Below are 16,120 nucleotides of genomic sequence, written 5' to 3' on the forward strand. Positions count from 1 at the left end.
TCATTTGCCGGCTGCCAGGAGATCAGTTAAGCTGTCCCCTTGAAAAGCTGATTTGAAAAGAAGAATATTTTCTTAAAAAAAACCCTAAAACTCTAATATTGCCTTTTTTCTATTGCTTTGTTTTGTAACATTGCTCTTCAGAAAGAAGGCTGTCAAAGGTCCATCTGACATGAAATAGCTGATACAGGTCTTCTGTACCTTCACGCTCCTCCTCCTGCCTCAATGTCCACTAGTAACTTAAAAAATAACAAAAAAGCTACTCAATCCCATTTTCTGATAAAATATCTGTTTTCCTCAAGATCTCATTAGGGGTTTCCTTAAATGTCGAGTTTTACCAGGTTTGATACTACTAGAACTATGCATACAAAATCAGAGTTAAGTAGCTGGGGAGCCACATTTCAGTTTTCTGTACAGAAACACATCTCACTCATTCAGTTTCAGCCAACTGAACTAACTACAGAAAGGACAACCACATAAGTAAGGCAACTTAGTTAAAATACACAGACATCAACCTGTTTCTAATGGTAAATTAGATCCAAAATGGTTTTTTCTGACAAATTTATTTTCTAATTACTTTCACAAGTCTTGCTTGGAAGTGTGCATATTACACATTCACACGTACTTAGGTAAAGGATGTAGAAAGATACACAGCTGGTAGACTAACACCCAAAAGAAGCATTCACTAAATCCCAGCATACGATAATGTTTTGTCATCACATACTGCCACTGCCTAAGCTCAGCCATACACATTCTAGGGCACAAAGCTTTCACCCCAGTGCATGCGCTTCTCAGATGCTTCAGATGTTTTGCTACTCACAGCACCTAGGCTAAACCTTTAAAGCACGCTGGAGCTGCAGGACAGGAAACCTCTTGTACAGTTTGTGGCATGTAATGGGAGGAGGTGATTCACAGGGGCAATACAGAGTAATAAATCTGATTTAGATCTGGTTTGCATCACCATACAGAAGATACTGTTGGTAGGGGGATGGAGAAATTGTTCACTTGTACAGGAGAGTAGATAGCAGAGCTAGCAGAGGTCTGGCTGGATGTAATACCACTCAAACACTGTCGTGATAGCAGACGCGCATAAGTCATAAAGTGGTTGTGTGCAGCCTATCATGAGCAGGCAGTGTAAAAGCACAGCACACACAATCCCAGAGGAATTCAGACAGGTTCCACTGCATATGCCTATGGATTTCCTCCCGTTGGCAACAAGTTATCTGACCAACTGCTAGTGAGCTGCCCACCAACATGAAGCCACCACAGCGCACAGAGAGCTGCAGTGCCCTGTGCAAGCAGCACTGCCTCAGTCACGCTGTGGTGGAGAATGCAGCCACAGGACAGCTCTGTGCTGGTGTGCTGCAGCCAACAGAGCTCAGGCAGAACGGGGAGGCAGAAGTCACTTCCCATACTGCAGGTAAGGCCTCAGCTCTTCCCACACCCACACATCTAATCTACAGAAAGAGATCTGGCCTCCTGGAAAAAGTCTATGTGCAGATATTCACAGACACACACACACATAAATACACATTTGAGAAAGATAAAAAAGCATCCTGCAGAGTCCATAGTATGCTAAGCCAATCTAAATTTTACCTTTTCAGAACTGATAGTATTTTACTCACTTTCTACTTCAAGCTGACACAAGCAGAACACAGTTCAGCATTCCATGAGTAGCAGCACTCCATCACCAAACATAATATATGAAGGAATGCAAGTATGTGCATTATAAGACTGACAGTGATAAACCATAAGCCCTCAAGCAAGGGCAAATTGCTAATCATCGTTGCTTTGGTAAGTACTTAAGGGCCAGCTAAGCCTTATACAAACACAAGGTAGATAAAGAGTCCTTTCTGAAAGGCAAAATAGGGCCCAGCTTACTAAGATAGTATAAAGGACAGGCAGGAACACAGATCATACCAGAAGAACTGTGCCAGTACAGGGTGTAAAACATTCATATCCCCCTCACTGAACACTTGTATCAGTTAACAGAAGGTAGTTTTGCTCCACGTAACTTATGCTCCAGTTGTTTTTGTTGTTTTTTTCTTGCTGTCACTGAAAACACTGGCAGAAACTTTTCACAGCCTGCGAGCGCTTTGCCAGCAGAGCTGCAGGCACACTTTCTACAATAGAGACAAGGGCTACATAAGATAGACAAAAGAACATAATTAACAGACTAAGAAGGCCAAGTCAGTTCCTAAATGCTTTAAACTGGCAGCAGGAAAGGACCTGATTCACTTCAGTAGGAACTGGCATAAGAAAAAGAGGGAGAGGGAAGAAAAAGGCAGGCAGAGCAATAGGAAGGAAAGAAAAAAAAGGAGCTAAGGACTGCAGGCAATCTCAGAAAAGGTCTGCTGTAACCTTAGCTTGGCAACATATGTTTTATCTATCAAGGGATTCACAAACAAGGATCAGAAACAGACCACCTCCTTACACTGCATTTTGATAGCACTTCTGGTGCCAGCCCTTTCCATAACATGAGGCAAGGAGGGTGCAGAAAGAGTGTCTGCTGGCTATCTACAGCAAAAAGTGGATTTAATGCTGATTCATAAATCTGGAGGAGTGAGGCTACCTGAAAGAAGGTTGTAGTGAGGAGGATGTCAGCCTCTTTTCTCAGGTGACAAGTGATATGACATGCAGAAATAGCCTCAAGTTGTGCCAGAGGAAGTTTAAACTAGGCATCAGGAAGAATTTCGTCACAGAAAGTGGTTAGGGATTGAAATGAGCCACCCAGGGAAGCCTATCCTTGGAGATACTAAAGAAACATGTGGACATGGAGCTTATTGACACGGTTTAGTGGTGTGCTTGGTAGCGTTGAGGGTGATAGTTGGACTTGATGATCTTAAGGGTCTTTTCCAAACTAAATGATTCTACAATTCTCTGACTCAGGCAGTAGCTGCCTCTTCTTAGCCATCTCTGAACTGGAGAAAGGCATAGGCCATAAGGACCAGTCAGCACAGGCATAAGCTTCGCACACTGTAGCAAGAGAACCACCCCCAAGTAGGCAGGAGCAACCTAACAGTGACCTCATCCTGACAGCAGCAGCCCTCACACACCTGCTGGCCTCCTTCCAGCCTCTCCACCTAGATTCATCTTTAAGACAGGGGCTCACCTGCTGGCATACATCTGGGATTACATGTTGTGTGAGGGATTTCCAAAGGTCATTCAGGCCTGCCATGGCTGTGCAAAAATCATTCCTTCCCTTTGGCAGAAAGTGTTCCCCAAAAACAAAGAAAGCTATAAATGAAATCTGGATCAGATTTTTATTTTCGTTTTTCCTAAAGAATCATCCATTGCTACTGATGGTACAAATTCAGCTATCAGCATTCAGTTTGTTGAACAAAAGCCATGCACAGCTTCAGTTATATGACCCTATCTAATGTTAGATTTGTTTTTTTGTTTTGGTTTGCATTGGTGGTTCTGTTTGTTTTGGAACAGATAAGTATTTAGTAAACAGTAGCAGAGTTGCAAATCCCCTTTTTATGTTGAGAAAGGAGAAATATTGAATGATGCTTAATGAACAGCATGAACCATTTGTCACATTAAAACCCATTCCCAGGAAATTCATGGTAACCACTTGTTTTAAACTCAGTTACAAACAACACAGTAAGAGCTACACTTTACTATGACTAATATAGGTTAAAAATGTCCAGTGCTGCTTCCTCATGAGACCAATACATGGGAATTCAATGTGGGAAAATTCAGAAAGCAAAAAGGTCGATGAAAAAAGTAAACAACCAAGTTAACAAATAAAACTGTTAAATCCTGCCAATTTCTAACTTAAGACCCTTATCACTGATTACATAACTTTTATTATTATTATTATTATTAAAAAGTTTTCCTTTTTTCCATTTTCCTTCCATTGGCATAGAGAAGTTACAGAAGAACAGACATAGCTGTTAGATGTACTGCAACTTGGCAGATGTACTTTGAGTACGCTCTACTCCCTTTGGTACATCTTTGCTGAATATGCTCAAGTGAAATCAGTATACAAAATAAATTTTGAATATAAAATAAGAATTTTACAATCACAGGAGCAAAAGACAGAATTAAATATCACTAAAGTAATTAAACGCAACTAAATAACTCCAGACTAACAAGCTCCAGACTAACAAGAAAAAATTAAGACCAATCACTGAGATACAGCAGAAAGCTTAATTCTACCAGGTGATAGACAGGAGCTTAAGGAGTCAAAAAGCTAAAGATAGCTCACTTTACAGAACACCTGAGATACCTGGTTGAGTACACATTAAAAAAGAGGAAAAACATAAAAGCAAATATCAGACATAGGAAGCCAGAAAAACAAACAAGTCATCAGTAACTCCGAATATTTTCCCCATGTCCCAGAGTTACTATTAATGCATTTACATTAACTCACACTGATATATAACATAACGGAACTAAAATGAATTTGCATATAAACTTCAGCATAGTAATCTGATTCCTCTAAAAATAAAAAAAGGTCCTGCTGACCAGATGAAGGAATGACTTTGCTTCAGTACCTATACCAGAGTCAGCTGTCATGCCTGAGGATGAACAAACAAACACTATCACTGGGATAGTTACCAACTGAGATTGTGAATTACAGTCAAAATCTAATTCAAAGTCCAGAGCAGTAACTAAAATCAGCAGTTAGAGTCCATATGACTATCGCAAGCTTTGAAGTCCAGCATGGATGATGCTGACTGTACACTCATTAGAGCAGAGGCCAACAGCAGTTAAGAGAAAGGCAGAAAGTCAGCAATTCTCATGCAGTATCTAAATTCAGGAAAGATCATGAACTTATTATTGCCTCACCATCCTTATCACATCTCATAGCCTACTAGAAGAGAAAAATAACTTCCTGCATTTCTTAGGGCCTCCCTCTGAGAAGAGGTCAAAAAACTACCCACATAAGAAACAAAAGCACACCAAATAATTTTTTTGAGGCTTTACGTCAGTTCATACAAACAACAGTTCTTTTCCACTCAGGTAGTTTCATAGGCTGATTTTTGGAGTTTGTTTGTGATTTCATAGGCCTTTTTGGAGTTTGTTTGGGGTTTTTTTTTTTTCCCTTTTTTAAATAAGACTTGACTATCCTTTTGAGTGAGGCTACGTCTTAGAGTTAAACTAAGCATTGCTAAAATCAGGAACAAGTAGATCGTATATTATTTTACAAGCAAGGAACTATTTCCTTGCTTGTACCACAAAGGCTCAACCAGAAAGAGAACAGACTCTCTTGGGTCTTATTTCCTTGGACAGACAAAATTGTCCAATCAATCTTTTTGATCTGCCCTCTCGAATGTATTTAGCTTCAGAATTCTCCTGCCAAAAAAAAAAAAAAATCCATTCCAAAAGGTCTTTGACTTCAGGTATCCCAGGTCATGTGAAATTAATTATCTTGAAGAGGCATGCTTTTGTCTATAAAAAGATTTATCACATGTGCTAAGAGTCACAGCAGAGTAACAATATGTCTTCACAGGTATGGAGTCAGACGTTTACTACATGAAAAAACAACCCTTGGAGAACAGAAAAAAAAAGGTAAAGAGCAAAAATGTTGGAAAAGATTTATATAGCACACCATTCAGAAAGTTAGATAAGCCTTTGCAGTTATCACAAGAATTCCTAGTGGAGGAGGGAATGTGTTAATTTTAAAGGTACATAAAAGTTATCTCATCGCTAGGCACTCCAAATAAAAGCCCGCCAGTTTGTCCTCTGCCACCTTCTCGTTGTTTTATTTGGTACTTCTCTAGGAAAGGAGGACATAACAGAGCCCAGGATAACAAATGCACAGAAGCCCTACACCAAGTGTTAGCACACACAGTATAAACATCACCAGGGGTTTAATGCTCTTTCGGCAGAACACTGCTTTCTTAAAAATAGTGTTTTTGCCATCTGTGAGAGAATTTCCCAAATATAACGGAAGATAATGATTCCTTAGGAAAAGGTCTCAATTTGCCCATGCTGGATGAGTGAACTTTGTCTAGAGTGACAGAGCAAAGTTCCGACAAGCCGTGACAGATCTGACTCCGCAGATCTAAATTAAGATATAGGGCATCATGTTTCTTGTGCTGACTGTGGCTCCTACCTGCCAAGCTCAGGAACAGCACGAGAGTAAAACAAGCAATCTGAAAGCTTGGAAAAGGAATACCTTGAAAAATAGGAACATGAAAGCCAGCGAAGTCTGACCCTTTGCCAAGAGATTAAAAGGGCAAAACGGGGCAAAAAGATGCAAAATGAATCAAAACGAATCAAATCCTGTAAGGGATGAGAAGATGAGGAGATCTCAAGTGGGAGATGGAGAAAGGAAGGAGGGAGAGACCATGTGTGCAACTTTGACAAGAAAAACTGGGTCTCATTGGATAAGTAACTAAGTGACAAAGAAGTGGGAACAGAATAGGCAGTATGATAAAAAAAAAAAATACAGATTTGCCAGAATTTGCTGGGCAGTCAAGCTTTCAAACGCAGGAGGTTGTAACAGTAAGTGAGGAGAAAAGAACAGAGTTAAGTAGGAGCTGTAAAGAAACAGGGCAGAAAAGTCTGTGCTCTCAGGGTGAAAAGTGGGAAATAATACTTCTTGCTGTCTCAGTGTGCCTATAAAATCTAGTAACCTTCTAGAGTTTTCCACACCGAAAGCGCTAGTATCCTACCACTATGCTGTTTGTCAGCTGAAATGTCACAGGTCTTCAAGATTTATCTACACACCCCAAAGCCTGCTGCTATGCCGTTCTAATATACTCCAATTGCAATTATTTTTAAAGCCTAAAAAAGTAAAAATCAGAGTTGAATACAAAGTCTCTGTTCACTCCCATTACTTACATGCAACAAATACTGCATGCATCTGCATTATTAAGTGATTTCTCTACCTTCTCCTGGATTAATCTAGTACATAGACCGGATCTGCTGGAGGAGCAAATTACTGCTGTGCAGAGAAAGATCCAGAAGTCCTGCCTTACTTCACGATGTGGTAAAAGAAGCATTTATTAAGCACAGGTGAATACTGCAAAAAGACAGGCGCTATGGATGACAGAGCAGAAATCTATCCTGTGGAACTAGTTTCAAGCTCTACTTTTAGCCAAAAGTTCTTCTGTGACACTAAAAAGTAATTTTTTAATCTACTTCTGTGAACATTACTGGAAGGAGCGGGGTACGAACAAGCAGTGATTTCACAGCCAAGATGTTAAAGTCAGAATCCTCCTATTTTATAACCTAGAGGCATTGACTAAGGAGCTGTGGATCATCCGGCCTTTGCGGTTTGGGCTGTACCCACATGTCAGGCGACCTGCAGTCATCTCTGCATCAATTTGTAGAGCTGGTTAAAGAATGCAGTTACATTTCATGGGAGAAAAAAATCACTTTTCATGCAAGTTTCCCTTGGAAACTCTGGCTTTCTAGTGAGATCTATGATTTAATGCAAAACCTATATGTGCAAAAGAGAGAGACCTCTAAAGACCACTTATCCCTGTCTTTGTTGACACAGGCATCATCTTCCCCAAGTCTCTTCCCTATGCTGATCAAGCCCCATCTCAAAATCTAAAATATATATTTTTTAGATGGTTTGCTTCAGTTTGCAGAATAAATTATCTGTCTGAGCCAAAATATGACTCAGAGCTCTAGATTATGAGAAGACATTACAAAAATATCCAACTCTACATATCTAGCCAACATTGATGGGACACTGGAAATTAGTTTACCTTTAATATTTATCAATATTTGCAGTGGCTGTAAACACAAGACAACACTCTTGCATTGCAGAAAAGTGTTCTGAAAATATACCCATTAAAATCTACAAACAAGTAAACCACAGTCATCACATAAAGGAAACCAAGGAAGAATCAATGATACTAAAAATAATTCTTTGAAAGAGTAGATAACAGCAGGACAAGGGAAAATGGCTTTAAGTTAAAGGATAGAAGATTTCAGCTGGATGTCGGGGTGAAGTTCTTTATAGAGAGAATGGTAAGGTGCTGGAACAGGCTGCCCAGAGAGGTTGTGGATGCCCCGTCCCTGGAGGTGTTCAAGGCTGGATTGGATGGGGCCCTGGGCAGCCTGGTCTAGTATTAAATGGGGAGGTTGGTGGTCCTGCATGTGGCAAGGGGGTTGGAACTCGATGCTCCTTTAGGTCCCTTCCATTCTGTAATTCTGTGACAAAAAGGTTTAGTAACATCGTGTTTACTAAGTTGATTCACGTGGTTATATATTCAGCAAGCACAAAAATATACTGGATAATTGACTTACTGAGCATAACCCATCCTGAATTCAAAGTTCAACAGAAAAAGCAGTACATGGCCCTTCTCACTTACGAAAACTTTAGTAGAGCATACAGGGTAAGAACATGAATTTCAGCATTTTTTTCATTTTTTATCTCTTGAATTTAGAACCTGAATAGATTTATTTATTTTAGTGTACAGCCATAAATACATAGCCACAAAAATAAACAAAACAAATGTAAGAAGTGACATAGGAATGAAAAGGGGATAGGGAATACAACTCTGGTATATTTAAAGACCGTATATTAACTATACGTATAAGTAGGCTATGTGACAGTGAAACAGCTAAGTCTAAGTCATGACCAAGACTGGAGCAATGGAAAAATAATAAGGACAAATATCATATGTACGGCTTAATATAAAAATATGCTGAAATATTCTCGGGCTGTCATCATGATGGGGGATTTCAACCACCAGGATATCTGCTGGCAAAACAACAGGGCAAGCTACAGGTGATCGACCAGGAGACTCCTGGAGTCCATTGATAATTTTCTGGTTCAAATGTCAGAGAGATTGACTAGAGGTGCTGCTGGATCTAGTGCTCAACAATGTGGAGCACATCATTAAAAATATTAAGATCGAGGCAGCTGGGGCTGCAGCAACCATGCCCTGCTTGAGTTTGTGATTTCAAGGAATGTGGGACTGGCAAAGATTGGAGTCAGGACTCTGAACTTCAAGTGATCAAACTTCATGATGTTTTAAGGAATTGCTGGATGAGAGCATGGACTTGTGATCAATTCTGAGGCCCCCAACACAGGAAAGATGTGGAGCTTTTGGAGACAGTCAGAGGAGGGCCACAAAGATGATCCAAGGGTTGGAGCATCTCTCCTGTGGAGAGCTGGCGGGACTTGTAGAGAGGGCTTTAAACTAGATAGGAAGGGGGAGGGGGATAAAGCCAGGCCTGCTAGAGAGCAGCCTGGGGAAGTGGTATTGGGATTAGGTGAGAGGCAAGGGGCTCAGCTGAGGTGCGTCTACACTAATGCACACAGCATGGGCAACAAACAAGAAGAGTTGGAAGCCATTGTGCAGCAGGCAAACTATGACCTAGTTGCCATAACGGAAATGTGGTGGGATTGTTCCCATGATTGGAGTGCTGCAATGGATGGCTACAAACTCTTCAGGAAAGATAGGCAAGGAAGGCGGGGTGGCGGTGTGGCTCTCTATGTTAGGGAATGCTTTTATGCTACTGAGGTTATGACTGGGGACGATAACGTTGAATCCCTATGGGTAAAGATCAGAGGAAGGGCTGACAAGACAGGCACCCTGGTGGGCGTCTGTTATAGACCTCCAAATCAGGATGAAGAGACAGATGAGGTATTCTATAAGCAGCTGGCACAAGCTGCACAGTCGCCTGCCCTTGTCCTCATGGGGGACTTTAACTTCCCTGACATATGCTGGGAGTACAGCACAGCACAGAGGAAGCAGTCTAGGAGGTTTCTGGAATGCGTAGAGGACAACTTCCTGATACAGCTGGTCAGAGAGCCCACGAGAGGAACTGCCCCACTAGACCTGCTGTTCACAAACAGGGAAGGTTTGGTGGGAGATGTGGAGGTTGGAGGCTGTCTTGGGCAGAGTGATCATGAAATGATAGACTTCGTGATTCATGGTGGAGCCTGGAGGGGGAATAGTAAAACTGCTACCTTGGACTTCAGGAGGGCGGACTTTGAATTGTTCAAGGGACTAATAGGGGGAGTCCCCTGGCATTCAGTCTTAGCGAGTAAAGGGGTCCAAGAGAGCTGGTTGCTCTTCAAGAAGGAAGTCTTAAGGGCGCAGGAGCAGGCAGTCCCCCTGAGCTGCAAAATGAGCCGGCGGGGAAGAAGACCGGCGTGGATGAATAGGGAACTATTCCTGAGGCTCCGGGAGAAAAAGAGAATCTACCGCCTGTGGAAAGAGGGACAGGCCACTCAAAATGAATACAAGGAAGTTGTTAGGATGTGTAGAGGTGAAATCAGAAAGGCAAAAGCCCAGCTTGAATTTAACCTAGCCACTGGCGTGAAAAGGAATAAAAAACTCTTTTATAAATACATTAACAGTAAGAGGAGGACAAAGGAGAATATCCACTCTTTGCTGGATGAGGCTGGGAATGTGACTACTGAGGATAAGGAAAAGGCAGAGGTTCTGAATGCCTTCTTTACGTCTGTCTTTAAAAGTCAGACCAGTTATCCTCAGGATACTCCTCTCTCTGACCTGGTAATCTCGGCTGGGGAGCACACTAACCCCCCTGTGATTCTGGAGGAAACAGTCAGAGACCTACTGCTCCAACTGGACTGCCACAAGTCGATGGGGCCAGATGAGATCCACCCGAGAGTGCTGAGGGAACTGGCGGAGGTGAGAGCCGAGCCGCTTTCCATCATCTATCAACGCTCCTTGTTGACAGTTGAGGTCCCAGATGACTGGAGGCTTGCCAATGTGACTCCCATTTATAAGAAAGGTCGTAAGGAGGATCCGGGGAACTACAGGCCTGTTAGCCTGACCTCGGTGCCAGGGAAGGTTATGGAGCAGATCGTCTTGAGGGAGATCATGCGGCATGTGCAGGGTGACCGGGGGATCAGGCCTAGCCAGCATGGGTTCATGAAGGGCAGGTCCTGCTTGACCAACCTGATCTCCTTCTATGATCTAGTGACCCATCTGGTGGATGAGGGAAAGGCTGTTGATGTGGTCTACCTAGACTTCAGCAAAGCCTTTGACACTGTCTCCCACAGCATTCTCCTGCAGAAGCTGGCAGCCAGAGGCTTGGATGGATACACTCTTGGCTGGGTAAGGAGCTGGTTGGAGGGCCGGGCACAGAGAGTGGTGGTAAATGGAGTCAAATCCAGCTGGCGACCGGTTGTGAGTGGTGTTCCCCAGGGGTCGGTGCTGGGGCCTGTCCTCTTCAATATCTTTATTGATGACCTCGATGAGGGCATCGAGTGCACCCTCAGTAAATTCGCAGATGACACCAAATTGGCTGGAAGTTTGGATCTGCCTGGGGGTAGCGAGGCCCTACAGAGGGATCTGGACAGGCTGGAGAGCTGGGCTCAAGCCAATGGGATGAGTTTCAACAAGGCCAAATGCCGGGTCCTGCACTTCGGCCACAACAACCCCAGGCGACGCTACAGGCTTGGGGCGGTGTGGCTGGAGGACTGCGTAGAGGAAATGGACCTGGGGGTATTGATTGATGCTCGGCTGAATATGAGCCGACAGTGTGCCCAGGTGGCCAAGAAGGCCAATGGCATCCTGGCTTGCATCAGAAACGGTGTTGAAAGCAGGAGCAGAGAGGCGATTGTTCCCTTGTATTCAGCACTGGTGAGGCCGCACCTCGAGTACTGTGTCCAGTTTTGGGCCCCTCACTGCAAGAAAGATATTGAGGCCCTGGAACGTGTTCAAAGGAGGGCAACAAGGCTGGTGAGGGGTCTGGAACACAGGCCATATGAGGAGAGGCTGAAGGAGCTGGGAATGTTCAGCCTGGAGAAGAGGAGGCTCAGGGGAGACCTCATTGCTCTCTATAACTTCCTGAAGGGAGGTTGTAGTGAGCTGGGGGTCGGCCTCTTCTCTCGTGTCATTAGTGATAGGACCAGGGGGAATGGCTTCAAGCTACGGCAGGGGAGATTCAGGGTGGACATGAGGAAGTATTACTTTTCAGAAAGGGTGGTCAGGCACTGGAATGGACTGCCCAGGGAGGTGGTGGAGTCACCGAGCCTGGGGGTGTTCAAGGAAAGACTGGATGTTGTGTTGAGGGACATGGTTTAGTAGGAGCTATTGGGAATAGGTGAACGGTTGGACTGGGTGATCTTTTAGGTCTTTTCCAACCTTGGTGATTCTATGATTCTATGATTCTATGATAGGTTGAAGGAAATGGGCTTATTCAGCTTGTTAAAGACGAAGGCTAGGGGGAGACCTCACTTCAGCCTTCCAATATTTAAAAGGAGTTCACAAACATGAGGGAAATCAACTTTTTACAAGGGTAGATACTCATAGGACAAGGGGAATGGTTTTAAACTAAAGAGAGATTTGATGAGATGTCACAGGGAAGTTTGTTACTGAGAGAACAGTGAAGTGCTGGAATAAGTTGCCCAGAGAAGTTGTGGATGTCCCATCCCCAAGGTATTTAAGGTCATGTTGGATGGGGCCCTGACCAAGTACTTGATCTAGCAGTTGGCAACTCTGCCTGTAACAGGGTGCTGGAATTTGATGATCCTTGGGGTTCCCTTCCAACCCAAGCCATTCTATGATTCTGCATTGACATTTCTTTCAATATCAAATCTGTACTGATTAAACCTCTACAGATTTTATAGTAGTCATAATTTACAAAACAGCTAGGTTAACTTTTGTTCACAATTATACAGAATATTTGTGCTACATGACCATCACAAGCTTGTGAGTTGTATACACTGCTCTTCTGAGGTGCACATTTCTACAGCAAGCACTGAGGTTTGGCTGAGTTCATTCACTGACTTTAAGTCCCCAACCACTTTAAATTACTTATCCCTTCACTCCATAAGGAAGTACAAGATGCATTTCAAGTTAAATGTGCAAAAACCAAGTTACTGTACTATAAAATAGAGCAAGAACTTCCATTTTGCTGGATAGGTGCCCAAAGCAGCTATTAGTACCTTATAGCACACTTGAGCCTTACTGCATTGCACTCACCTAACTACTCTCTGATGAGAGAAAGGAGAGATATGCTGCCTTTCTAGATCCTTCATAAATCTATACTGGATTTATTTAATCAAGTTTGGCAATTTTCAGTACATTATGCAATGGCATACAAAAATCCCGAAGTTAGAAAAATAGGCTGCAAAGCCTGAGCTACTTAGTTTTTATTTATGCATCTAGATGAAAGGGCACTATAACATAGTCAACATGGAAGGACAATTAAAATTCTTTGAGTGAATTTTGCATTTCCATACATTCCTCAGTCACTGTTTTATCTTCTGCCACTTAAGTCTAATACATTCATCCAACCTCCAAAATCTCAGTCCTACTAAGCAGCTCGCTCAATCTAATTCACAGAAAATTAATTTTAAACAATGCAAAAAGCTTCAGTAACAATGTAATTCATCCCTGCCCATTTTCAAAGTATAGTTAAACTAGACTCTTACAGGAGGAGATTTCTGCTTCACATGAGCAATTTCCTTGTAATTTGAACACTAGTTCATAAATCTTCCTAAGCCAAGATCTTGACATGGCAAAGTGGGCATGATCAAGTTTGAATTAGATGTGTGAGGTATGTCCTTAAAAATAAATCTCTTTAAGTATTAACAAGGCTTACATAGCTAGAGGTACTTTAATGGGCCTCGAAGTTAACAAGTTATTCTAAGTACAACTACTATCTGACCATAGCACCTGGAATTCCCTGCCACAGGGCAAGCAGGATCCATATGAATACATAACATAAAAGGAAAAGCCTTTTAATATAACATACCCATGGGTATACAAAGGCTGAAAACAATTGTATTTATTTCCATAGAAAGCCATGTCCGTAACATGTACAAACAAGTCACATAACACATACTCAGTATCACCATCATTTCCAAGATCGTGCCGTATTTATGCCAAGGTAAGTTTCTTAAAATAGGCCTTCCTTTCCTACCAAGTTTTCACTCCTTACACAAGCCTGCCCTGCCTAACTGCTCCCACAGAACCATTCCTCTGTTTCAGCACCAAAGGCAGAATAGAGAGCAATCATTTACGTATACACGTTGTCCCCTTAAAGAGGAAGCTAGACAAGCATGCCTTGGATAAAGAGTGCAGCATATCAGTTTTCAGCCAAAACAAACCTAGGCCAAAATGAATCAACTGAGGCCACAAACTTTGCATTGCCTGGTGTCTGATTGCACAGGAAGCTCGGGAGGAAGGTAAAACTTTCTTTTTAGGCTGACCAAGAATATCAGAAGGGCAACGCTGCAGAGGCAGCTATCCATTGCCATTGCACTGCCACAGTGCTGTATTTAAAAAGCACCAAAATATTCCTTCTAAACTTACATTAACTTTTGGGATTTCACATAAGGCCCTATTCAAAGCAGGATAACTAGCAGTTATGCTTATTCCACTCAGCACCATACTGGCTAGAGAAAAAGAAAACAAGAAAAGAAAAAAAAAAAAACATGGTTGTTCTCTGATTGTAACCCATGTTCCTTTGCACTTCCTAACTGTAAACCAGAGAAACCTCCCACAGGCACCACACTCATGGGCAATGCTTTTTTTTTTTCGCTATTAGAATGGCATAAAAAGTGGGCTTTAAATAGCATCCCAAAGCAACCACCACTTCCCTTCTCATCCTGAAATATAAAACAAGAACCTCAGTAAGTGTCAAGTCAATACAGAGAATTAAAACAAGAAATTTACAGCATGAGAGCCAGAGAGAATTCAAAATGAGCAAGCAATTAAACAAAATTTCAGTCAATACTTAAAGTGGCAACACCAGGTGGCCTCAGATAGAGGTTTCCAGAGTGTTTTAGATGTGCAAAGCTGACTCAGCAGCACAGAGTAAACACAGTGACTGCTGCTCAGAATCTACTTTAATACACTCAGAAAGCTGCATGCAAAATAAACTGTTTAAAGATGACTAAAAACTAGACACCACCACGCAGATAATGGTGTAATTTAACAACAAATAGAATCTATCATTCTGAGATCTTAAACAAGGCATGCAGTATGTTGGTTTTGTGGAAAATGCTTATGTGTGTGGTGAAAATGAAGAAATAAACACTGTTTTGCCTAGCAGATGCATGCTTTCATTAAATATTTTGACACATTTTACTAGGCACATTCTACAAAAGAGCCAAGTATATTTAATCAATACTGTTCTAAGCAATGAATAAAAAAGAATAAAGTGTTTTCAAACCAGTGTTACCTTGGAAAACCGAGCATTGATCCATTTCGTAAACGTCTTTTTCTGTACATCATTGTGTTCATCTGGAGAGAGACAAGAAAGCCAAGAATGAGAATGTATTGTTCTTCATCTTAGCTTGTTAAAAACGAGTAAAACTAAACACCACCTAAACTCAATAGCAGAAATATCTTTATCTGTAGAAGCCTACACAAAACTCTGGTGTAGTTTCAGCTTTGATGGAAAGTGTGTCTCTTTCGCATTAAGCTCAGCTCTGCAGTGCTCCCCAGCTCTGAGATGGACAACAACACACATACCAAAATCACAAACTTCCAACCTGGTGAAGAGCAGCAGCCTATGAAGCCACAGCCTTCTAATCAACAGTCTGTCAACACTTCTTTACTCTGATGCATTACTTCACAAGCTGCTAAGGTCCTTACTGAAGCTTTTGATGCAGATAATAACCTCCTTCAGCAGCAAAGCTGCTGGGACAACCCTGGAAGCACTCACGTGCTTACCCACCTCCAGCTTGGTTTTACAGCTGAATCACAAGGTGAATGAACTGTCACTAAGCCGTGTGTGAAAGGGCTGGGCAGCCAGGCAGACATCTACTGGTGCAGCACCAGCACACCTCAACCTGGGATCCAGTGGGACGAACAGGAAGGATAGGAGAGAATCTACAGGTCAAAGCACAGGGAGGAGCTGCAGCCTGCAACTCAGCAAAGAGAAGACTGCTTTCCAGCCTGTTTTTAACAATGTCATTTGAGAGTCAGCTGTAATTTTAGACATAGTCTCTTATGAGGTGCGTGCTTGACACAGAATATCAGAATCAAGATTTAAATTTCATATATGTTAAACATTTTGACTTTTTTCCTACTCCAAGTTGGTGTTGTGGGTTTGTTTGTTGTTTGTTTGTTTTTTCTTTGAGACAGGACCAATCTGTATTATTCACTGATATTGCTAGACCAAACAATTAGCCTTATACAAAGTTCAGTCCCAAATTCTGTCCACCTACTAATAATGCTTCCCATTCACATTAATTGCAAGTACTATCTGTATCAAA

General features: G+C 42.1%; 1 protein-coding gene across 3 annotated transcripts in view; it reads right to left on the reverse strand.

The window, feature by feature from the left end:
* UTRN (utrophin) overlaps nucleotides 1-16,120 on the reverse strand; it is a 347,751-nt gene that overhangs the window by 278,495 nt on the left and 53,136 nt on the right. For all 3 annotated transcript variants that reach the window (XM_042814678.1, XM_042814669.1, XM_042814661.1), the window contains exon 2: nucleotides 15,082-15,143. Coding sequence is in view for 2 of the 3 variants with exons in the window: in XM_042814669.1 (XP_042670603.1) it covers nucleotides 15,082-15,143 (62 nt within the window). In the remaining variant the exon portion in view is untranslated. The remainder of the gene's footprint in view (nucleotides 1-15,081; nucleotides 15,144-16,120) is intronic.

The sequence above is a fragment of the Centrocercus urophasianus genome, unplaced genomic scaffold, assembly GCF_019232065.1.
Source record: "Centrocercus urophasianus isolate 14NV4802_14NV808 unplaced genomic scaffold, USGS_Curo_1.0 seq_10, whole genome shotgun sequence".
NCBI lineage: Eukaryota > Metazoa > Chordata > Aves > Galliformes > Phasianidae > Centrocercus > Centrocercus urophasianus.